This window comes from Canis aureus, chromosome 19 (assembly GCF_053574225.1).
Source record: "Canis aureus isolate CA01 chromosome 19, VMU_Caureus_v.1.0, whole genome shotgun sequence".
Lineage (NCBI taxonomy): Eukaryota > Metazoa > Chordata > Mammalia > Carnivora > Canidae > Canis > Canis aureus.
Window position 1 is genome coordinate 10,161,847 of NC_135629.1, and position 24,928 is coordinate 10,186,774.

Consider the following 24,928-nt stretch of genomic DNA (forward strand, 5'->3'; position numbering starts at 1 on the left):
CCTCCATGATGCACAGAAAGTGTCCCCTGTGCTTGAGTGCCCCAAAGATGAAGCCAGGCAGTGAGGATTCAGTGAAGTGCTGGTGGGAAAGAGGGAAAGGGGGACTGGGCTTTGAGAGACTCATAGGGACCCTTCCTCCCTTTCTAGACAAGAAGAGAGTTGGGTTCATCTCTAGGAAACCTGGACCATGTAGACAAGCAATCTGAATAATATGGGCCCAGAGCCAGTGAATCCATTAGATGGAATAGGCACAGTGCCCAGGGTCCATGGTCCTTCTAAGAACCCATGAAAATGTTTTAGTTTCTTTTAAAATAGTGAGGAAAAAGAAGTATGATCCAGCCTGCATTATACTCTTCTTTATGCCAGTTAAGGTATAAAAAAAAAATTTAACTTTTTTTTAGTGGACAGAGTCCCATGCAAGCAAAAGTGCTTGGGACCCATGAATAGTTATACCGCAGTCCTGTGGAGACCACATATAACCAACCCTCCTTTCTTCCTGTGATAGTTTTACTTTGGACAATTTTCATTATTTAGCAGTTGTTTTATGGGCTTCTGTGTTTCCCTCTGGGAGAGTCCAGGCCCTGTTGACCACCATTTTTGTCAGGAGACTTGGTATGTAGTGCTCAGGTATGATTTCTGGGAGCTGGTGAAAGAGATGGTTCCACCAATTGGTGGGTTTGTACTTGCTAATGACAGATACTCCAACTCAAACTGACTTAAGCATTAAAGGCCTCAGATCAGATACCTGAAAAATCCCAGGGCAGGCATAGCTTCAGGCATGGCTGAATCCAGGAGCCTAGTTAATAAATAAATTCCTTATTAGGAATTTGTCTCCATCTTCCTGTTCTGCTTCCCTCTGTTTGGCTTCATACTCAGGTAGGATATCCCTGTGTGGTGGCTTTGGCAGTTCCAGGCTTTTCTTGTCCTTTTGTCCAAAGTCCCAGTGGAAAAGAACTCCCTTTTCATCATGGTTTTAAGAAAGCTCCTGGGGTTTTAAGAGTCTCACTGGACTGCCTTGACCCACACACCCTGCCGAGAACCAATCGCTGTGGCCCAAGAGGGAGCCCATGGGTCTGGCCTGAGTCCCAGGTTGGGAAGGGCGTATCTAGTGGTAATGTTCAATTCTGCAGAATCCTCAGAGGCTCAGCTCGTCCTGAGCTGAGGAAGACGTCCTGCAGAGCCTTTGTTTGGAGATGTGAAGCCTGTCATGTTCTGCTTGTTTGTGGCGGTCTGGTTTCCTTTCCTTTTCTTTTTTTTTTTTTAAGATTTTATTTATTTATTCATGAGAGACACACACAGAGAGAGAGAGAGAGGAGAGACAGAGACACAGGCAGAGGGAGAAGCAGGCTCCATTGCAGGGAGCCTGATGTGGGACTCGATCCCGAGTCTCCAGGATCACGCCCTGGGCAGAAGGCAGGCGCAAAACCGCTGAGCCACCCAGGGATCCCCATCGATTTGGTTTTCTCTTGCCTTCTCTTCTGTCCCTTGCCCTACCATGTCCAGCTTTTCTCCTTTTCCCTTCTTGTTCTATCTGTTGCTTGCTTGATTTCTCTGTGTGTGTGTATGTGTGTGGAGCTCCCTCTTGCTCTAGATCTTGTTCTCAGTCTCTCTTCTCCTATCGGGGGGACAACAACTCCTGTCCAATAAGGCAGACTGATTTTTCAGCATTAAGATCTGTTAGTACTACCACTGGGGGAGGCAAATGTGTTTGCAGGAGGCTGGGTCAGGCGCCCACTGAGGACCCTCGCAGCCCACCTTCTTGGGGGCTGAGGTCGCTGCCCGTCATCCCACACATAGCCTGGGAGGTGGAAGGCTGCTGTGGGCACCAGGACTCAGGAGGAGGGACAGACAGAACAGATCTTGCTGGGTGCACAAGGAAGCAGCCACAGGGCACCCCCGGCAGGCTTCACCCTGAAACAAGGAGAAGCCCTCACAAAATGCTGCCTCCCTCCTCTCAGAGTAGAGGCATACAATATCCCCGGAACAGGCTAAGTCAGAGCTTCTTGTCTGCTTCCAGGACGGTCCCTTCTTCTCGATAGTTCTTTGTCAGGTTGCTGGTTTCTTTTTTTTTTTTTTTTTTTTTTTAATTTTTTATTTATTTATGATAGTCACGCAGAGAGAGAGAGAGAGGCAGAGACACAGGCAGAGGGAGAAGCAGGCTCCATGCACTGGGAGCCCGACGTGGGATTCGATCCCGGGTCTCCAGGATCGCGCCCTGGGCCAAAGGCAGGCGCCAAACCACTGCGCCACCCAGGGATCCCAGGTTGCTGGTTTCTGAAAATGACAAAGACAGAAAGATCAGAAGGGCAACAGCCCCCTTCAGGAGAGCCAGTTTCATGCTCCTTCACGGTTCTCCTTGCTTCCTGTGTATTGGTGGTGGCTGCTGAATCAGGAAAATTAATTACATTTCCTAAATACAACTTCATACCTCAGTTTCCTTATCTGTAAAATGGAAATGACAACACCAAGAGAATTGTGGCCTAGGGTAGAATGAGGTAACCTACATGAAGGAGCTGAGCACAGTGTCTGGGACAACCAGGTGGGTAGGAAGCAATATACTCTGTCCAGTATAAATCCCTCCTAATTCTGATCAAGAAACTGAGTCCAGGGACTTTTATAGATCTCACTGCTCATTGGCAGCCTAAACCTCTATCTACTTTCCTCTAAGACATTTCATTTGGGGGATCATCAGTGTTTCTGTTTCTCTTGAAAACAGCCTTATGAATGGAGCCTAGCAGACTTTGAAGGTCAAGTCACCCAGAAAACCACGACCCCATGTCTTTGTGATAGATGGTTCACCCAATAAGCGACCAACCAAACTGGAGGAAAAACTTATTTTTTGGCCCTTCCGTTCTCAACATATTCTGTACCTAACTGATGCCTGCTGCCCTGTCTTGAGTCTATTAGCACATCCTGGGTAGACATCTGGAAAATCCATTTGTCCTTGCTTTTTGGTCTCTAAGATTTATAAAGAAGCTATGGTTAGGCTAAGAACCCTTGATTGTTAGAACTAAGCCAAGTGAAAACATTGAGGCAGCTTGTCAATAGCAACTTTATTAATTGGATGCTAAATGAGGAATGAGGCTGCCTGATAAAGAAACTACTAAAATCAGTAACAGAAACATGATCATATAGTTACAATGTGTCAGTTTCCAATTGTAATTACACCACCATTCTCCCCCTGTATTTTCCCAAAATTCTCCCAATTGCTTTTCACTTCTTTCCCCTCATCTACATCTGGACAGCCATGAGGTCATTAACTCTTTGGCCATATCAGTGGTCCACAAATAGGCTTTAGGAGGTCCATGCTCACAAGATGTGAGCAACATCTTGTTTCCGTTGGAATGGATGCCTTTGAGAAGAGGTACATAGTTTTCATCAGATTGTTCTAGGTATCTACTAGAAATCAGGATAAGATTTCTATTTACTTGCAGTTCATGATATTTCCTTTAATAAAAAAACATGTCAAGCACGCAGAAAAGTGGATGGAAATTGTAGAGTGCACACGTATAAACCTACCAAATTGTAGAAACCTACCTAGTTTCTACAATTGTTAACATTTTGTTATATTTGTGATATTGTGTATCTATCTATCTATCAATCTATCTTAATACATTTCAAAGTACATTGCTGTCATCAGTGTGGTCTCCCTCTAAACACAGCAACATGCAACATTACATGCAACAGGAGTCAATATTGTTTATGGTTCTTTGGTTGGAGTAAAATTGCATACACTGAAAGGTATAAGTCTTAAGTCTATCATTTCCTGAGTTTTTATAAACAAAAAAACTTGTGTAAACTCAAACTCTGACCAACCTATAGAACATGTCCAACACCCTAGAAAGTTCCTTCCTGTGCTTTTCCAGTCAGTTCCTCTGTACTCCAAAAGCCCAAGAAGCAACCAGTGACCTGATTTATTTTTTTCATCACAGATGAACTCTAGATTGCCTGTTCTAGAACTTCATATAAATGGAATTGTACAGAAGAGTGACTGTTGGTTGCGGCTTCTTTCATTCAGCACAATGTTTAGAGATTTATCCATGTTGTAAGTAGTAGCCGAGATTCCCTTGGCATAAACCACCAGTTCACACTCAAACCCTCACTTCTCCCTAAATCATGGCCACCATTCCTGTAAGAGATAAAGAACAAGGAAAAGTGAGAACAGCATGGCCCCTTCACTGCTTACTTGGCTACTGCTCCTAACCCCTAGTGCAGAGGTAGAAAACTGGCCCGGGTCACGTGGCTTAGACCCAGAACCTAAGAAGGCCTCTCCCTTCCTCTTTTATTTTAACCAGTCTATTGGGATATAATTCACGTACTATGCAGTTCATCCCTTTAGAATATAAAATCCAATTGCTTTAAGATTTTATTTATTTATTTATTTTTAGATAATCTCTACACCCAACATGAGGCTCGAACCCATGGCCTTGAGATCAAGAGTTGCAGGCTTCCTGCCTGAACAGCCAGGCACCCCTCAGTGGCTTTAATGTATTCATAGATATGTGCATCCATGACCACAGTTAGTTTTTATCACCACACAAAGAAACTCCATGCCCTTAGCTGTCATTCCTTATCTTCCTGACCCCTCTACATTTCTTCCCAGCCCGAAGCAACCACTAATCTACTTTCTGTCTCTATGAATTTATCTGTTTTGGACATTTCAATGGAATCATGCAATATATGACCTTAGTATCTGGCTTCCTTCACTCAGCATGATGTTTTCCATGATCATCCTATTGTTGCAGGTATCTGGAAATTATGCCTTTTTATGGCTGAATAATATCCCATTGTCACATTTTTGTCAGTTGATGGACATTTGGGTTGTTTCCACTTTTTTGGCTTGATGAATAATGCTGTTATAAACATTTGTGTATGACTTTTGTACAGACATATATTTTTGTTTTATTTTTTAATTTTTTCTTATATACCTAGGAGTAGGACTGCTGGGTCATACAGTAGCTCTGTGTTTAATCATTTAAGGAATGTGCCAGAGTGGTTTCCAAAGTGACTTTTCCATTTCATATTACCACCAGCAGTATGTGATTTTTGTCAACACTTGTTACCATTTGACCTTTCGATTCTATCCATCCTAATGTGTGTGAAGTGGTATCTCACTGAGGCTTTCATTTGAATTTCTCTTATGACTAATGATGCTGAGCATCTTTTCATATGCTTATTTATCATTTGCATATCTTCCTTGGAAAAATGTCTCTTCAGATCCTTTGCCCATTTTAAAATCTGGCTATTTGTGGGGTTTTTTTTATTATTGAGTTGTAAGCACTCTTTATATATTCTAGATATAAGTTCCTTATCAGATATATGATTTGCAAACATGTTCTGTGGGCTTTTTCACTTTCTTGATGATGTCCTTTGAAGCACAGAAGTTTTCTAACTTTGATGATAACCAATTCATCCATTTTTTCTTTTTGTTGCTCATGTTTTTGGTGTTACATTTGAGAAAGCTTCAGCAAATCCAAAATCATGAATATTTACCCCATGTTTTTTTCCCAGAGTTTTAAGTTTTAGGTCTATGTTTAGGTAATTCCTTTTGAGTTAGTTTTTGTTTATGGTGTAAGGGTTCAATTCTGTTCTTTCTTTGTGTGTGACTATGCAGTTGTCCCATCACCATTAGTTGCAAGATAATTCTTTCCCTCATTGAATGATCTTGGCTCCCTCATAAAAAATCAGTTGACCATAGATGTAGGGGGTTATCTCTGGACTTTCAGTTCTATTCACCTGAACTGTATATGTCTGTCCTTGTGCCAGCACCACACTATCCTGATTACTGTTGCTTTGTAGTAAGTTTTGAAATCAGGAAGTGTGAGTCCTCTAATTTAGTTCTTCTTTTTTCAAGGGTTTTTTTTGGGGGGGGGTAGTTCTTTGCAATTCCATATAAATTTTAGAGTCAGCTTGTCAATTTCCACAGCGAAGTCAGCTGGCATTCCAATAGGGATTGCAGTGAACATGTAGATCAGTTTGAAAGTCTTGCCATCTTAACAGTGTTATTAAGTCTTCTGATCCATGCATGACACATCATTTCAACTCAGCCTCAGTTTCCTCCTCTGTAAAATGAGGATAACACTGCACATATTATTGTGACGATTAAATGTGATAATGTAAGTAGAACATTTAATGCATAATAAAAGCTTAATTTGTTCATGCAAGTGATATGGAGAGCCATCTCATCCCAGAGACTGTTCTAGAAGTGGGAAAATAGCATGTTATAAAACAAAAACCCCTGTCCTAATGGGCCTCACATTTTAGTAGGAAAGATCAACAATAAACAAATTTTCAAACTACATGTGCACACACACACAAGTTCAGGTTGCGCTAAGTGCTGTGAAGACGAATAAAGCAAGGGAAAATGTAGAGTGATTTGACAGTATTTTTATAGTTGAGGGTAGCCAACTCCTTTCACCTTGCTAAAGCAAAGACATTTGAGTGCAGACCTGGAATAAAATGAGGAAATGGCACACAAGGGTCAATAAATATTTATTGAATGTGAATGAATGCAAATATCTGGGAGAACAGTATCCCAGGGAGAGGTGATAATAAGAGCAAAGGTCCTACAGCAAGAAAAGGCTTGGAATTTTTAAAAGCATCAAGAAGGCTCTATGAATATTTATGTTATAGTGTTCAGAGGTAAAGTGTACCGATGTCTGCAACTCACTTTAAAATTCACTAAAAAATAAGATAGAAGATGGATACATATGTGATAAAGCTAATACACTAAAATGTTAACTGTAGAATTTAGGTGGCAGGTCTATACACGTTTACTTTCACTTTACTTGGTGTTTGAAAAATGTCAGAATCCAGTGTTGGAGGAGTAACATTAAGAAGGCTTGTGAGGGGTGCCTGGGTGGCTCAGTGGTTGAGCATCTGCCTTTGGCTCAGGTCATGATCCTGGGGTCCTAGGATCAAGTCCTGCATCGGGCTCCCTCTGGGAAGCCTGCTTCTCTCTCTGCCAATGTCTCTGCTTCCCTCTGTGTCTCTCATGAATAAATACGTAAAATCTTAAAAAAAAGAAGAGGAAGAAGAAGAAGAAGAAGATGACGAAGGCTCGTGAGGCCATGAGGGAGGTAATGAGTGAGGGAGAAAGGTAGGGAGCGAAGCTGCAGAGGCCTCCAGGCCCAGAGCACGAAGGGGCCTCAGCAGCCGTGAGAAGACATCTGGGATTGGCTGCAAGCATAGCAGGAAGCCTTCAGAGGGATTTCAACAAAAGAGTTTCATGATCCGATTATGATTTTAAAAGATTCCTCTGACTGCCATGGGGAGACATGGCTCTGCCAAGCACAAATGAAAGCAGGGATGCCTGGTAGAAGGACAGTGGCAGTCTGGACCAGGGCAGTGGCACTGGAGGTGCCGAGACAGGTCTAATTCAGGGGATGCTTCAGAGAATTTGCTGATAGCTTAGGCATGTGGTGCTCAAGAGCTACACTTTGGCCTGAGCAAGCGGGCAGACGGTTTTATTTCCCAAGATGGGGGAAGATGAGAGAATTAAGTAAGTTTGGGGAGGGGTGTGTGGGAGAGTAATAAGGAGGAGAATCACATTTTCTACTTTAGGTATGATAAACCCAAATAAGAGACTTCCTAATAAATAGTGGCTATGATTACTCTTTCTACCACACACGCTTACATAACCGCATCTGCAAACACACATGCCCTCTCTCGGCCTGCAGCTCAGTTCTGCTCCCTCCTCCTCTTTTCTTCTTTTCTCTCCCTTACATTTCCCATTCCTCCTTGTTCCCCCCACTCCTAATTCCAGGCCATCCACAGTGACTGCTGGAGGCTCTAGAGATGTGGAAGGCAGGAACTAGACACCCAGACAGCTCCTCCTGGCAGGAGCAAACCTCTGCTCAGGTCAGCTTCTCCATCAGTGAGGGGAACCAAGCTCAAAGGACACCCTGGGGTGAAACCCTGAGAGCACACAGTCCTCCGGGTTCAGCTCCTATCTTGCAAACCCTCCAACCTTTTTGTCTCTGTAGCTAGGCCAGCAGACAGGTGTTCAAGCAATGCTATAGCCAACAGCTGGTGTAGGATCCAAAGAGGCAGCAGAGATGACAGAGATCTCCCCATTTTGCTGAGAAGGTAACTCTGAATCATGATCTGAGTTAATGTGACCCATGTAGCTGTGCTGTCATCTTGCATCAACCGTGTCAGAATAACATTTAAACACATTTGTCAGGGAGCCAGCTGGGGAAGGCTGGCCTCACTGCCTGAGGCCCACACCCTGTAGAAGGCTGTCCCAGGCACTGAGGACTAGATGCATCTGCAAGCTGCCGCATCTCACAGGAGCACCGGGACGGTCTTCTTGAGCTACTGCTTACAGGAGGGGGAAACCCTAATGTACACACGGGTGTGGTGGGGATTAATGGGGGAGATGAACAAAGGGGGTTCCTCCTTCTGCTCTTTGTGTTTCCATGCTTAGAAAGTCCTTAGAAGTGTATCAGTTCTGATAACAACTTTCATATAGAGCTAACTACATGCCAGGCACTGTTGCAAGCACTTCATATACAGTAACTGATTTAATCCTCTCAACATCCTTATAAGCTGGATCCTATTAGTAGCCTTCCCATTTTACAGAAGAGGACACTGAGGCTTAGGAAGGAGAAATAAGTTCTTCAAGGTCACACAGCTAAAAAGTAGCAAAGCCAGGTTTTCTGGCCTTAACTCCTTTAGGTGCAAGTAGGTGGCTGGATAGACAGATCCGAGATGATCCATAAGGAGGAATGGAGCAATAGAGAGTCAGCATAAGGAAGGTATCTGCAGGCTAGAGAGGACAGGGGTCAATTTCGTTACACTTTTGTTCTATTAGAATTCAACATATTTGTTACTTTATCTATGTAAATATATACATAAATATATATGATTTTTATAGCATTATACATCTTTGTGCTTGCTTTAAAGTATAAATAAATTAATATTCACATACAGCCAGTTTTCTACCAAGTGTGAGCATCTCTTAGGGTACAGCTATAACACAGATTAAGTAAATCCTAGGCATTGCTCCCCTGTTCCCCAAAAAGTCTTTTCCCAAACTTCACTAGCTATAGGGCTTTCGGAAAACCACATAAACTCTCTGTAGCTTAGATTTCTTGTCTGGACCTACCCCATAGGGTAAAGCCACTAGTAATTATAATCATCATCATAAGAGCTACTACCAACTGAACACCTCACGTGTCTGTACTATGCTGAGGACTTTCATACATCATGGCCTTTAAAAATCTATTAAGGGATCCCTGGGTGGCGCAGCGGTTTAGCGCCTCCCTTTGGCCCAGGGCGTGATCCTGGAGACCCGGGATCGAATCCCATGTCAGGCTCCCGGTGCATGGAGCCTGCTTCTCCCTCTGCCTATGTCTCTGCCTCTCTCTCTCTCTCTATGACTCATAAATTAATTAATTAATTAATTAATTAAAAAAATAATAAATAAAAATCTATTAAAATCTAGTATATTTCTTACTTTTTAAATTAAGATATAATTGCCAGGCACACCTGGGTAGCTCAGTGGTTGAGCGTCTGTCTGCCTTCGGCTCAGGGTGTGATCCCTGGGTCCTGAGATCGAGTCCCACATCAGGATCCCTACAGGGAGCTTGCTTCTCCCTCTGCCTATGTCTCTGCCTCTCTCTCTATGTCTCTCATGAATAAATAGATAAAAGCTTTTAAAAAAGGATATAAGTGACGTATAACATTATATTAGTTTCAGGTAGACAACTTAACGATTCAATACGTGTATTGCAAAATGATCACCACAGTGTGTCTAGGTAACATCCATCCATACATGGAAGACTGTATGTAGTCACCATACATAGTTACAAATTTTTCTTTTCTTGTGATGAAAACTTTTAAGATCTACTCTCTTAGCAAACTTTCAGTGCAATGCAGTATTATTAGCTATAGTCATCATGCTCTAAATTACATCCCCAGGACTTTATTTTATAACCGGAAGTTACAAAAGTTATAAAGGTTCACCCAGTTTGCCTACTCCTTACCACTGCCTCTGGTACCACCACCAGAGGCAGAACCACCAATCTGTTCTCTGTTTCTGAGAGTTTGGTTTGTTTTTGCTTTTAGATTCTACATATAAATAAGATCATATGGTATTTGTCTTTCTCTGATTTATCTCAGTTAGCATAATGCCCTCAGGGTTCATCCATGTTGTTTCAAATAGAAGATTTTCCTTCTCTTTTATGGCTGAATAATATTCCAGTGTATCTATATACTGCATTTTCTTCATCCATGTATCCATCTGTTTTTTCAAGTTGGTGTTTTTGTTTCCTGTGGATAAATACCCAGAAGTGGAATTGCTGGATCATATGGTGTTTCTATTTTTAATGTTTTGAGCAACCTCCATACTGCGTTCCACAGTGGCTGTACCAATTTACATTCCCACCAACAGGGTACCAGGGTTCCCTCTTTCCTATATCTATACTCATTATATTTTGTTTTTTCTTGTTGGGTTTTTTTTTTTGTTTTTTGGTTTGGGGAGAGTGGTTTTGACAGGAGCTGTTCTGACAGGTGTAAGGTGATACCTCATTGTGGTTTTGATTTGTATCTCCCTGAGGATTAGAGATGTTGAGCACCTTTTCATGTATCTGTTGGCCATCTGTAGGTCTTCTTACACACATTATCTTTTAATCCTCCCATATCAACTGAGGTATACAGAGGTTATGTAACCTGCCTCAGGTCACACAGACAAGAGGTGATGGAGCTGGGTGGTAGGAGTGCCTCAGGGACAAGAGCGGATCCTCACTGCTTAATCCAGTCAAGACTTGCCACTAACCAGTGAAGAAGGTTTGATTGGTCAATATGTGTGTGCAAAGAGATGAGCTTGAGCTGTGGTCCTGGAAGGAATTCTTTCTCCCCCCAAATTAAGTCCATGCATGAATGTGTTATTCAGCTCAGGCTACCAGAACAGAACTGGGTGGCTAAAACAACAGAAATTTATTTCCTCACAGCTCTGGAGGCAAGAAGCCCAAGACAAATGTGCTGTCAAGGCTGGTTTCAGGTGAAGCATCTCCTCCCAGCTTATAGAAAGCTGTCCTCTCTATGTCCTCACACGACCTTTCCTCTGTGTACATTCAGAGAGAGAGAGAGAGACAGACAGACAGACAGCTGGCATCTCTTCTCTTCATGGAGAGATACCAGTCCAGTCAGATTAGGGTCCTACCTTAATTACTCAATTTAACCTCAATTACTTCCTAAATACCGGTCTCCAAATACTATCAAACTGGAGGTCAGGGCATTAGCATATGGATTTGGGGGGAGGGGAACACAATTCAATCCATAACAATGAGCTTTGAAGAGTTCTGGGAACCCTTAAAAATTGTGTACAGCATCTTTGCATGGATGGGAGTCCACATCCACCCAAAAGATAAGAACCTCTAAAAGTTTCATAAGTGGACAAAAAAGGAAAGGGTTTGTGAACAAATGGAAATGGCACTTGTCTTGAGGTAGAAGATAGAGGAGTTTCTTAAGATAATATTTTAATTATTAGAAAGCGGAAAACCAGAGGGGGAGTTGAAAATAAGGATATGGTGTGTCAGTAGTTAGACGTCCTGCCCAAGGCCACAGCATGGAGAGTGGGTCTGAGCTAGAACTTGGTGTCCTGAGCCCCAGCCCATGCTCTTCCCACCAGCTTGCTGTCTGTGCTGCGCCACGGAAGCCAAGGCCATCTGAGCGAGCCTCCTGGCTGCCTTCCTGCTCACTCCACAGATGCTCTTTCCCATGCTTTCCTTCTAGAAGTGGAACAGATCGAAGCCATCGCCAAGTTTGACTATGTGGGGCGGTCCCCGCGTGAGCTGTCCTTCAAGAAAGGAGCCTCGCTGCTACTGTACCATCGCGCCTCAGAGGACTGGTGGGAGGGCCGTCACAACGGCGTGGACGGACTCATCCCTCATCAGTACATAGTTGTACAGGACATGTGAGTGGGAATCAAGACCTTCTTTGAAGAATGTCGTGGTTGATTAGTGATGTCTTGAATGAGCACAGGAATGGGAGTGCTGGGCTGTATGCCAACCATTTGCTCTCACTGGAATGATGCACTTGGTCTTTTTTAAGAATGGTTATATCTCACTTCCCCTTAAATGGTGATCCACTAAACAAATAAGCAAATTGCTCATCCTTTAGAGTATACAGAGACAGTGTTTGGTGCCTTTGGTTGACCATCCTGACCCACCTGACAGCCTCTAGGGCATTCATCACCTGCCCTGATTCTCAGCATCCAGTAGATCTTGCCATATTCCTCTACCTTCTTAGGTCTTCCCTATAATCAGTGGCCAATACTGCCCCCTTTACTGCCCACCATTCTTTATCTCCCAAGTGGCTCTCTCAGAGGATGCACAGAAATAGCCATCCTCTTATTTCCAGGATACTGTTATTATTTTATTTTATTTTTTTTTAAAGAAAGGCCCACATCCCAAGTATCTAGCCATACTTGGAGGCCCAGAAAGTTTACATCTTCTCTTCTTTAAAAGCCATTGAAGGTTCGTACAACAGACACTCCCTCTGAGTCAGTCTCTGGTAGAACTGACTTATGGAGGAAGCAGCCACTACGCTGGACCTCAAGGAAAGGGGCAGAGGCATAAGCCTTGATGACAGAGGGAATGGTGTGAAACCACAGCAAAGTCCAAAGCCAGGCAGACAAGAGAAGTGCCAGTGGAGGACCCTTGGCAGCCCTCTGCTGTCCCCAGTGTGCTGGGAGGAGGCCAGCAGGGTACCCCACCAAGGGAGCCACCTCACAGTTATCCAAAGCCCTAGGTCAAGAGCTGAGGGATGGAGGCACTCTTCTTCCTCCCTTGCTTAGCCTTAAATGGCTTCTCAGGGCACCACATGGAGACTCAACTCTCAGTGCTCAGCTTGTGGGCTCCTCTGCCCATCACTCTAGCATTCCCTCCAGCATTTAGGTTGTCCTAGCCTGCAGCAGCCTGGGAGAGAAAAATCTAGAGGAAGGGGGAAGAGAAGGTAGGTCTGGGGCAGAGGGCAAGTAGTCTCCTGCCAGAGAAAGTAAGTTAGGAGAGAGCAAGCCAATGGGCATGTGTGTGATGCTAAGGCCTAGAGTGGGAAGTGGCTCATCCAGAGGATGGGCATAAGTTAACCATAAAGTGTGTGTGGATGCCCCCCTTCACACAGGTCTCCAGGAGCCCTACATATCCGGGGTTCTCTGGAGCAAAGCACTCCCGATTCACATCTGTCCTTCTCCCCAGGGATGATGCCTTCTCGGACAGCCTGAGCCAGAAGGCCGACAGCGAGGCCAGCAGTGGGCCGCTGCTGGATGACAAGGCCTCCTCCAAAAACGACCTCCAGTCACCCACGGAGCACATCTCGGATTACGGCTTTGGGGGGGTGATGGGCCGGTAGGAAATGCGGATTCATTTTTTCCTACTAGAGCCATACCCGTCTCTGTCTGATTTGGGAGAGGCAAGAGGGCAGAGGGGAGAAAGGAGGCTGTTGTGGCCCTTTGTTCCCTCTGGGATGTGCTGTTGGGCACACTGGGGGGTCTGGCTGGAACTGGCCCAAGAATGCCAGGCTTACAAGGGTCCAGCTTGGAGTTGGGGTTTGGAGAAGGAGGAGACAAGACATATATTAGCAAATCAATGCCCTTTACATAAAATAGTAATAATAAATGGGGAGGAAGAGAGAGTTATAAATTGGCAAGTATTTTTCCTACCTCTCTCCAGTTCTTGCACCTCCTCCCTATTTTCTGTTGAAGACCTGAGTTGTTATATTTAAATTTTTAAGGTTCACATACTCCCCCTGAAGTGCACTACACAAACAGAAAACTCACACCCACTCCATGTGGTGGAGGAAATTGACACTCGACTCCACCCACTCATTTGATGGGAGCACATTTGCCAATTTCTTCCCTCTTCCATGTGTGGGCTGCACTGCCTCACCTGACCTTTCTGCCAGGCAAAGAGCTACTACACTTGTCATTCTCTACATGCCTGTTTAGTCCAAAGAATGTGGTTGTTAAAAAAATATATCAAATATGAAAAAGTGAAGAATAGAGAGGCTGATAGTTTCTCACTGCTTTTTAAATCAGATTCTCACAATGTCATATTCTTCTTCTTTTTTTTTTTTTTTTCTTGGTGGAGAGGTCTTGGGATCAGCTCCCTCGTATGGGTACTTGCAGATAGAACCAGAGATATAGTTGAAACAGGAACATACGTTTATGAATTTACTTTGGCAGAAGTCTCTGTGCCTCCTTTCAGTGTATTCTGTTCACTTCAGCAAAAGGCTCAGGCGCTGTGATAGGTAATGGAATTGGGGGGCAAAGTGGAAGTCTGGGGTAGGTGGAAGACAAAGCCATGGTTCCTTGAATTCTAGGAGGGCCATATCTTCTCCTGCCTCTCTCTTCCTCTCCCTCTTCCCCTCCCTCCCCTACTTTATTCTGGTTCTTCTCTTTCTCAATATTTCCTCCTCTCCAACCCTATGCTTTGGTCCTGTTGGGGTACCCACAGGCGGTGCTTAGCTTGGCTGGTGGCTCTGGGGTCTGAAGTGCTGCTGACCACATTGAACTGGGTCCTTCAGTCATGGCCCATTCCAACACTGTCCCTCCTTCCTACCCCCTTGCCACTGCCAGCCTCCCCTCCACCCACCAGTGCCTTCAAATCTCTGTTGACCTCCATAGGATGTAGCAAAATTGCCTGCGGGTGGAGCCTTTTACCTCCAGAGTGCTTTCACACCCGCCAGACCTCCCTGGAAGATGGGCAAGGAATATTATGCCCATTTACCAGATTAATAAAATGGGTCTGAAAGAGGACACAGGAAAGTCTGTGACAAAGCCAGCCCTCCTGAGAGACACTCTGGTCCCTCTTTGACTCTACCAGAGCCTCCCTAAAGAGTAAAAGGTGGCCAAATGCATGAAAGGCACATTGATTGAAGCAGTTTTTTACTCCAGAATGACTAATTTTCCAAGATCTGAAAAAGCCTCAGAGAAATAGCCCTTTGCTGGGGAGATTGGGGGTGGGTGAGAACACTGGACTGTGTTCAATTCCCAGGGACCCCCTCCTGTGCTTGCAGGGAGCTGGTGACTTTTTGGTACAGTCAAGCCTCAATGCTTCAGACCAATTAAGAAGCCCTTCAGAATCATGGAAATGTCTGAACCACTTAAGAACATATCATGAGCCCAACTAGCCATCCCCAAAGCGTTCCCAGGTTGAAATTCTCCTGGCCTTGACTTGACACATAGACAAGATTCATTGTGTAATTAGTAGCATCACCGTCTGCAGTTTGGAAAGCAGAATGCTTCCGGTTCCTTCGTGTGCACATTACACCTGCCCCTTGCCACTGAGTTGCACGCTCAGCCAGAGCTTTCATTGTGCACTTGAGTTTGGCTGAATGAGGCTTTACTATACCTGCTCCCCAGACTAGTGTGTAGTGTGTGGCCTGGGGGTTAGCTGACCCATTCTGAGACCTGCCAGGGTTGACCTCTGCCCCATGCCCCTGCCCCCTGGCTCCTTTACAGAGTGCGGTTACGATCCGATGGAGCGGCCATCCCCAGGCGCCGAAGCGGGGGCGACACCCACAGCCCACCCCGGGGCCTGGGTCCCAGCATAGACACGCCACCCCGGGCCGCCGCCTGCCCCAGCAGCCCCCACAAAATCCCTCTCACCCGGGGGAGGATCGAGAGCCCTGAGAAGCGGAGGATGGCGACATTTGGGAGTGCCGGCAGCATCAACTACCCTGACAAGAAGGCTCTCTCGGAAGGGCACTCGATGAGGTCGACATGCGGCTCCACCAGGCACAGCAGCCTGGGAGATCACAAGTCCCTGGAGGCTGAGGCCTTGGCAGAAGTAAGGGCGGGTGGGAAGGCAGGCTGGGCCAGCTGAGGACCCGGAGGGGCGGCCGGGTGGGAGCCTCTTGACCAGGGAGCCACTTGGCCCTTCACGCCAGGCTCAAGGTTAAGCTAGAACACAAGACAGACAGCAAGCTGGCTTCCTGTCCCCCTGCTGGCCTCCCCATGGGAGCAGAAGCTGAATGGGTGCTGGCTAGGGATTCTGTTAAAGACCTCCAGTCTCCAGGGCTGGATGGGGGATATTCCTACCTGGGGGCAGGCCGGATGAGAGGGATGTGGTAATGGCAGGTGTCTCCACGAGATGGCACAGTTGAGTTATTCATTCATTCCTTCATCCATTCATTCATCTGTTCATTCGTTCATTCCTTTATTGACGAATATTGATTGAGCCACTGTTGTGTGCCAGTCACAGAGCTAGGCACTGACAGTGCAAGGATGACCTGAAATGGACCCAGAGCCTGGCCCCCCCCCTCCCCCCGCCTGCTGTCCGTCTTCCCCAAGCGCCGTTGTGCGGCCCCGCTCTGCAGATTGCTGCATCACCTCTCAGACTAATGCAAGGCTCACGCCTAAACTACTCAGCTGGTCTTTCTCTGAGCTTTCTGTCTCTCTGGCTCACATTCTGCCAGGATAGAGTGGCGGTGGGGATGGTGGTAGAGGCGTCATCGTTACATTTATTTTCTAAAGCTTTACCTTTCAGTGCACACTGGAGCGCTGCAGGGAGAGCAGCGAAGTCCATGGGGCGGGGGAGGGCTTCATTTAAGTGGTGTGGGATGTGCAAAGCCAGCGTTATCACTATCGGGTGGGTTATAGCAAAGATGGGGAGAGGATTGCCATCTCTCCCCTCACATAGAAGGTCCCCCACAGCTAATCCTTTGCATAGAGGCACAAAAATCCCCTTCTTAAAGTAGCTAGTGTTCAGGGCAAGGGATAAAATGTCAAGAAGCATAAAAGCTACTATTAGCCATAGACCAGACACCCATAGTCTCTTAACAAAGCAAAAGGGATAGGCTGGGACCCTGCCTGTGCCAGCCGGGAGCCTGCTGGGGGGCCTCAGGGTGGGCAGGCGGCCGCCCGTGGGCTGAGGAGGAGGAGACAGGGTGAAAGAGGACAGGGCTGCGGAAACGGGCTGGCAGGACCTCTCCAGGCCCCAGCTTCATCAGTGTGACCAGACTTGAAATTTTTCCGGGTTCACCTCACGGCAGAAAAACAGATGTCATCGCGGTCACGGAGGGTTGTGCACCACGCCTACCAGCAGCGGTTTTAAGCAGTCTCCCCTGTTGTGGGATATTGTGCTCAGCCTGTGCGGCCCCCTGTGCCCCATCGGGTGTGGAGGCATCCCTGCCACGCCGGTGTGAGCCAAGGACTCAGGCTAAAGGGAGTGTGAACACTGCCCGGCAGTTTGTAAAGCTCCATCACATCCATCACCTCATCCCATCTTCACAGTAAATGTAGGGGCTTTCAACAGAGAAGCAGAGCCCGGTGCAGAGGGCCCGAGACTTGTCCAACACTACACAGCCAGCAAAAGGGGTCTTTTCACTAAAAAATCCCGGTCCTTTGCCCTAGCCCAAGCCGCCCAAGCTGACTTCTAGCTGCAGCGCCCCCTTCTGGCTCAAGGAGGAACAGAAGCCCTGGGAATGTGGACCGATGAGCCCCACCCAGGCTGACAGGGGACCCTGCCCTGCTCCCGGAGGCCCTGGCGGGGGCCCTGGCCAAGCCTTAACAGCCCTCCCTGTCATTCAAAGTGCTCTCATATTGATGAGCTCTAAATCTCCAGGAATTACATAGGCAGATGAGAGGTTTTGCTGCTCTTTAAAATTGACGTTTTTGAAAAACAAACTTTTCTGATTATGATACGGAGGAGAAAGTGACAGTCTGGTTATTCTGGGGTGAATATTGTGGACATTCTGATATGTAACCTCCAAGGAATGTTCTTATGGGCAAGAATTTTTTTTTTTTTAATGACGATAATGGTGGGGTGCCTTCCTGGCTCAGTCGGAAGAGCGTGCGGCTCTTGGTCTCGGGGTCAGGAGTTCGAGCTCCACATTGAGTGTAGAGGTTACTTAAACAAATATATTTTAAAAGCAACCATAATGGTTAGGGGCTTGGGTTCTGGAGACACACTATCTAGGTTGAGACTTGGGCTATGTTACTAACTAGCTGGGTGATCTTGGGCAAGTTACTTTAACCAGGCTGAGCTTCCATCTTCTTACGTGTGAAATGAGCATAATGGTGGTTCCTACCTCATAAAGTGTGAGGATTAAATGACTTACAAAAGGAAAGGGCTTGGATGGGTGCTCTATTATTACCATTGTTATTTGTGAGTGCTTACTATGTATCAGGGGCCATGCCAACCTCTTCGCGGGGACTGTATCATTTAACACACTTGTCAAACCCCCTGAGGTTGCGTTATAATGGTCTAGATTCACAGATGAGGATTCTGAGGCTCAAAGAGGTGAGGTAACTTGCCCAAAGTCACACAGCAAGAAAGTTGCAGAGCCAGAACCAGTAGTGGAACCTGCCCTCCTTGCAGTCGGCCCCCTGGGCAGGCAAGTGTGCAGGTGATGCCCACATGCATAGTGGGACATAGGACACCCTGGAGAGTTCATCTCCGCCCCAGCCCTGAGCTCGTGTGTGGCAGTACCTCCCCAGGAAGCCCACAGGCCCATCAGCAGCCGAGCAAGGGCTGGACCCTGGGGCGCCCGGCCTCTGTGCTGACCAGAGCTCTTTCCGCCCCCAGGACATCGAGAAGACCATGAGCACGGCTCTGCACGAGTTGCGGGAACTCGAGAGACAGAACACAGTCAAGCAGGCGCCAGACGTGGTGCTGGACACCCTGGAGCCCCTGAAGAACCCGCCAGGCCCCATCAGCTCCGAGCCCGCCAGCCCCCTGCACACCATCGTCATCCGCGACCCCGACGCTGCCATGCGGCGCAGCAGCAGCTCGTCCACCGAGATGATGACCACCTTCAAGCCCGCGCTGTCCGCCCGCCTGGCCGGCGCCCAGCTGCGCCCGCCCCCCATGCGGCCCGTGCGGCCCGTGGTGCAGCATCGCTCCAGCAGCAGCAGCAGCTCGGGCGTGGGCAGCCCGGCCGTCACGCCCACCGAGAAGATGTTCCCCAACAGCTCAGCGGACAAGTCGGGCACCATGTGACCCCCGGGCCCCGGCGGCACCGCCCTGGCCGAGGGTGGCCTCCGTGACTTCCGCGGCCCCCCAGTGCCCCTGGCCGGGCGGGGCGGGGCCCAGGTCGCCCGGAGCGCGGCTGTGCAGAGCCGAGGCCTGGGCGCCCGCCGCAGCTGGCGTGCAGCCGCCGGAACCCCACAGGCCGCCGTGTGTCCGCGGGCCCCCGGGGGCGCAGGTGCAGGAGCAGGAGGCCCGACTGGAGCCTCTCCTGAGGTTGGGGCAAAACGTTATATGGCTTCCCCGCACACGGTCACTGGAAAAGGATTCTCTCGGCGTTCTGTCTACATACATGAATATGTGTGTGCATATATGTGTGCATATATACACACATGCGCGTACGTATGTGTCTGTAGGTGTGTGTATATATATATATTTATGCATCTATATACATATACTAGAGCTGGACACACAACTAAATGTATATAGGATCTCCTTTTTCTTTTTATGAAACTTAGATTTACCTCAGACCCATGCCACCAAACACCTCCCGCTGAGTTACTTGGTGGGACTTGCAGGGACCTTTCTGGGAGAATTTAGAAGCCTCCGTGACTGCGAACGAAGCAATACACCACTAACCTGCAGAAAAACACACAAAAAATCGTCTCCCACTGTCTCCAGAAGTCGTGGCCTTCCACAACAGTCTGCCCCTAACGGAAGGGTGGGGCAGGCGGTACCCCAAGCAGGCTGCTCCTAGAGGTGGGGAACCCTTCACAGAACCCCTCTCCCTCGTCCACCCCAGAGACCCTGCCTTTCCACCCGGAGGCCGAGGGCCAACTGTACCCCCCCGAAGGCACGGGAGGATGTTGGCGAGATGGCCCCTGACCACAACATCCTTGTGTTTGTACGTACAAACAGGGGATAGTGAGAAGCTAAGCCCCATCGTAGCACAGCGTTCTGTGGGGTTGGGAAAAAGGAAAAACACAAACAGTGGTGTGGAACACTTCAAAACCTAGACTCGCTGTAGGAATAAACCTGTGGTAACTATAGAGGTTTAACTTATGCCATTTTCAAAATATTTAATTTTTTCTCTTCTTCTTTCTACTAATTATACGGTGTCAGATCCAGAACTAAACAGGCAAGGAGGCTTTCATATCATTTTAATTTAAGATCGGTCTGTGACCCACTTTGGCCGGTGCTCTCCTGCATGAAGCACAGGAGCCTCACAGCAGGGCCCAGAGAGGGGCCACCCGTTAGCGCTTCCCGTCCCAGAAAACACTCTGGGTGAGGTTATGCAGGTGAAATGGCTTCCCTCTCTCCATCCCTTCCCTTCCCAAACCTGCTCCCCTGCTCTCCCCCCACCACCTCCAGAGCATTTAATGGAATTGAAAATACGGTGATAGAACTGAGGTGAGTGACTTTTAAGAATTAGGAGCTAGACTTCTGCCTCTCTGCTGGGAAAAGGCCTCTGGTTCCATTTTACTTCCTCTTTTGATCTTTTCATTTTCCAGAGATAGGCTGTTTCTGGCTAATGGAACACAGGCGAAATCAGATCCTAAGGGGACCGCTTTTATTCACCCCCTCAGGCCAAGCCAAGGGTCTCCTTCTTATCGTTCTCAAGCTTTCTCTCTTTCTCCCGAGGCCTCTGAGTCTATCTCCGTGGCTGTAGTTTGGAGTCAAAAGTCCTGTGTTTGAGTCCCAGCCCCCCACCCACCCCATAGAGCTGTGGGACCTGGGACCTGTCACTCCACCTCATTGAGCCCCAGTGTGCAGCTCCATCAGATAAAAGTAATAAAAGTAAAATGTGACCAAGCTCTGTAAGCTGGAAAGCACTGTGCCAACATGTTTGCTATTTTTATTATCATTAGTAAGGTAAGTCTTTTAGATCAAAACCCATCCATGACCGTCCTTTCGAAGCCTCCTAACGGCATTTGAGAATGGGGTGGTGCAGTTTTCCTGCCAGTTTCATAAGCGCCCTGAAGCACAGCCCTACAGATCTATCACCTGCTGACGCTTGGAATGGTGTCATGACCATTTCGCCCCACTGGATTAAGTTGTGCCCTCTCGCCCCGGGTCATAAAAAGGTAAATACACCCCAGGGGGAGGGGCCCATTAAGTCACCACTACCTGGGCGCGTGGGAGTGGTGACCCATTCTGTGTGGTCGGAAGGATTGGCAGTGAGCGCACTCTGTGGAAAAGTCAAGAAAGGGCACGAAAAGAATGCCAGAGAGAGGTCAGTGACAAACTTGACCTTCCTTGTTTAGCCTAAAACCAACTGTTCTGTCTTAGCTCCCGGAAACCAAAGAGCCTCAGAACCAGCTAGGAGCCCCTCTGTCTTTGAGCAGATGATGATATCGCCGTTTTACAGCTTAGGAGAGATGGCAAGGCCTTGGGATGTCCCGAGACGTGCCCCAGGTTTAATGGGTGGCTGACAGCGAGGGCCATGTCAGGCGCTTTCCTGCAAGGACGCTGTGCTGTCCAGCCAGGACACAGGCTCCTCATTTCCACCCCAGAGATACTCCCAGACCTTAAATGCAGTAGCCTCCTGTGCAAAATGTCACATCCTCCCTCTGCCATGAATACCAGAGGAAAAGCGAAAATCTGAGTTGACCAATCTGTTGCCTGATATCTACAGCACCAGTCAGACCATGTGGGTTTTTCCTATGAATTGACTGCATTTTTTTCCTTACTGCAAATGGATCTGCCCTTAACCAAATTACCTGAAGGCAGAGCCTTAGCTGTTTTCTTTCAGCACCTATTTTTCCATTGGGAAACGGCTGATGAGTTCACATTTAGGGAAGCTCACACCCCACTCATCCAGGCCCAGATCTGACCCTTGACGCAGAACCAAATGGAAAAATACTTCCCTGCACCCTCCCTCTGCCCCCGCCCCCTTCCTCATCTGGCACTCTGCATGTCTCTGCCACCCTCCACGCGCACCCCGTCCCATCCACGGTCACTGAGCATTGGCATTCTCTTCCTGACTCCTGCCTGTGTTAGTACACTATATATTGCTGTATTTGCTTAAATGCTGGAAAGTAACTGTTAAAATGTGAAACTGTAATTTTTAAAAAGGCTACAATTAAATTATAGCCAATGCCACTCACCAAATCTTTGCACCTAGTAGATAGATCAATGTAAAAAAACAAATACCAGAAACCTAACTGTACAGTGAGTGTGGGGGAAATGTAGTAACCTAGTTAGTAGTCCTCAATATAACCAATTGTACAAGGGGGAGTGGTGTTTACCTACTTGTCCATCGCCATTACTGAGAGCTGTACTGATCAGTTCGTTGATAACGGGCATTTTTTTTTTTCCTTCACAGAATGATTTCTTTTCTTAACCTTCGACTTACCCTGAGGTCAAGCCTTTTGTCTTTATGTGTAACCGATGTTTAGTCTATTTTAGGAATGAACCAGCAAGATGTTCATTTAAAACTGACCAAAGACAATTCATTCCTGGTCTAGTTTCCTGGGCCTTGGGGCCCAGCCGCCGCTAAAGACCTTTCTCCGCTAAAATTGAGAACAAGCCGTGCTTCCTACCCCGCTCTCCCCTCTCTCCCTCTACTCCCCTTTCCTCTTAAAAGAGCTGCTCTGAGCTGTGGGATTCTATGAAAAATTCTTGCCTTTCCTTGTTTTCAGTGCTAACGATTTCTCACCTTGAAGCGCCTTTTGAACCCCGGACAGAGCGCGCAACTGGAGGGAATTGTAAGCTTGGGAATTAGACTTGGGAGTCTTTTCTCTGAGGTCACCAGGCCAAGGGGCAGGAGAGAAGTGGATTCCCAAGGGACGAAAGGTTTCTATTCAACGAAGAAATCCGAGTGGGAAGAGACCCAGGGAAATGGAGCCATCGTTTGGCTTCCGGCTGGAACCAGCAGTTCAGAGATCTGCCTTATAAACACTTCAGAACTGGTTTGTGGTACACAAAGGGGAGCCCACGCTGGGAAGGGCCTTTCGTGGGCCTTGCTTCCCCGCTGGCGTCCCTCGGAGTGCCTTGCTGGGTACATTTCTTTCTCATTCAGGAGGCACGAACGCAGAGGACTTCCCGTGGCCTGGTGGCTACTTGGCGCTCAGCACACGGACGCGGCTGATGGAAAATCACAGGACTAATGTGATGGTTCTTCCTCTCAGTCTTTCTATTCCTAACTTTTCACACATCCAGATGGTTCCACACTAGAGCAAATGCCTCATTCTCCTGAGAATCCCAGAAAGAAGAGACCGGCCGGCTCACAACCCTGGCGGGGCAGGGGGCCCTGTTGGGCTCGGGAGGACGGGCGGGCGGGGAGGACAGGGCAGGAAGGGGGGAGCGAGGTGTTGCTTAGCCGATTTTCTGCTATGCAGAGCTAATGCTGACGTTTCATGTCAACTTCCCCGGTTCTCTGGGGCCTCCTGTCTTCGGAGCAGCCATGGAGAGAATTCCCCACATCCCCGAAGCTGCCCGGGGGAGCCGAGAGAAGGGACTTCGCCGTCGTGTCCGACTCCTCCTGGCTGCTCTGAGGTCGACCCGCCAGCGTCCCGCTGTCCCACCCTCTGGGACGGGCCGAACGGCCACCGCTGCCCCTTTGCCGACACCTCCTCTCTGTGCGAACTGTCCCAGGCAAATAACAAAGCTGTTCCTTGAACCAGAGCAACCAGAGTGCACTTTGCCTTCCTTAGACGGAAGGGGATTCTGGCTAGAGTTTCTGCTCAGACTCTAGTTCCCGGCAGTGTGACTGTTTACACGGTTTGGCAATAGGTTTGGTTCTGATTGCTTCAGAGTGGCTGGTCAATTTAGTTTCCTTTGGTTTCCTTCCTCCCCAAACTGTGTCAGGAAAAAACAAACCGAAACAACCCTAGGAAATTGCTGGTTGCCTGTCCCCACGTGATGATAAGTGTCGCCCTCTTCCGGATATCGTTTCTCTCCCTTACAACCAAACGCCCGTCCTATAGAGTGTCTGATTGGATCCTCTGTTGCGTATTCTGATGGTGCCTGCTGGTTTGACGTGGAGCTATCCTGTGAAATAAAACAGCTTAACTTTTCTCAAACGTGATCCTGTGGCTTTTTGGAAGGGTGAGGGGGCCCGCGGGGGGGGCCGGGAAGGGCCCAGAGGGGTGTTTCTACTGGCCAGTCCACACTGGCTGTGTGCTACCTCCAGGAACCGCCCCTGAATATCCTTTAGCTCACATCCAACGGGGTGAAGGCCAAGGTTCCGAGGAGGACTGCTTCAACTGTCCAGCGAATGGAAAAAGGTAACTGTGGGGGCGCCTGCGTGGCTCGGTGGTTGAGCATCTCCCTTAGGCTCAGGTCGTGATCCCGGGGTCCTAGGATCGAGTCCCACATCGGGCTCTCTGCTCAGGGAGGAGCCTGCTTCTCCCTCTCCTCCCTGCTTCTGTCCCATTCGTGTGCTCTCTCTCTCTCTCTGCTCTCTCAAATAAATCTTAAAAAAAAAAAAAAAAAGATAATTGTGGGATGCCCTCTGGGAAGGCAGAAACTGGAAATGTGAAAGCAAGGGCAGGTGGGAGAAGGAGCTGGCATCTGCGATAGTGCCTTCAAAAGTTTAAGACAGATTACCAGAGGCCGCAGGATACCGAGTTCCATGTGAAGGCATCTGCAACATTTCAGCATTTGTGTCTTCACACATGTGATGCTGCCCCTTGGATTTTTTTTCTTTTTTTTTTTAACCTATGTTGAGGTGTGTGTATGTGAAATGTGTACTGATCACTTCTTTCTGTCCCAGGCACTAGATTAAAGCCCTTTACATTTCATTTTCTCATCAAATTCTCAAAACAGTTACTGAAGGTAAGTACCCTTCTCAAATCCCATTCTGCAGGTGGGGAAATTGAGGCTCTAGGAGGTTAGGTGGCCCACCCAAGGTTGGGCTGGGAAGTGAAGGAGCCCAACCTGACTCCAAAACCATGTCATTGAGCATGCCCATTACACCGGCACCCGCAGTAGGATCCCACGATGAAGGCAGCTCGTGGCCTGTTGCAGTCCAAGACTCTGGGCCTTTCCTTTCTGATGAACTCTGGGTGGAT

At 47.7% G+C, this 24,928-nt stretch overlaps 1 protein-coding gene across 4 annotated transcripts in view; it reads left to right on the forward strand.

The window, feature by feature from the left end:
• SRGAP3 (SLIT-ROBO Rho GTPase activating protein 3) overlaps nucleotides 1-23,938 on the forward strand; it is a 252,413-nt gene extending 228,475 nt beyond the window's left edge. For 3 of the 4 annotated variants that reach the window (XM_077857962.1, XM_077857963.1, XM_077857964.1), the window contains 4 exons: nucleotides 11,740-11,920; nucleotides 13,203-13,352; nucleotides 15,467-15,794; nucleotides 18,534-23,938. In XM_077857962.1, coding sequence (XP_077714088.1) covers nucleotides 11,740-11,920; nucleotides 13,203-13,352; nucleotides 15,467-15,794; nucleotides 18,534-18,947 — 1,073 coding nt within the window. In that variant the 3' untranslated portion in view covers nucleotides 18,948-23,938. The remainder of the gene's footprint in view (nucleotides 1-11,739; nucleotides 11,921-13,202; nucleotides 13,353-15,466; nucleotides 15,795-18,533) is intronic. The other variant, XM_077857965.1, reaches the window with a different exon arrangement.
• Nucleotides 23,939-24,928: the final 990 nt, after the last annotated feature.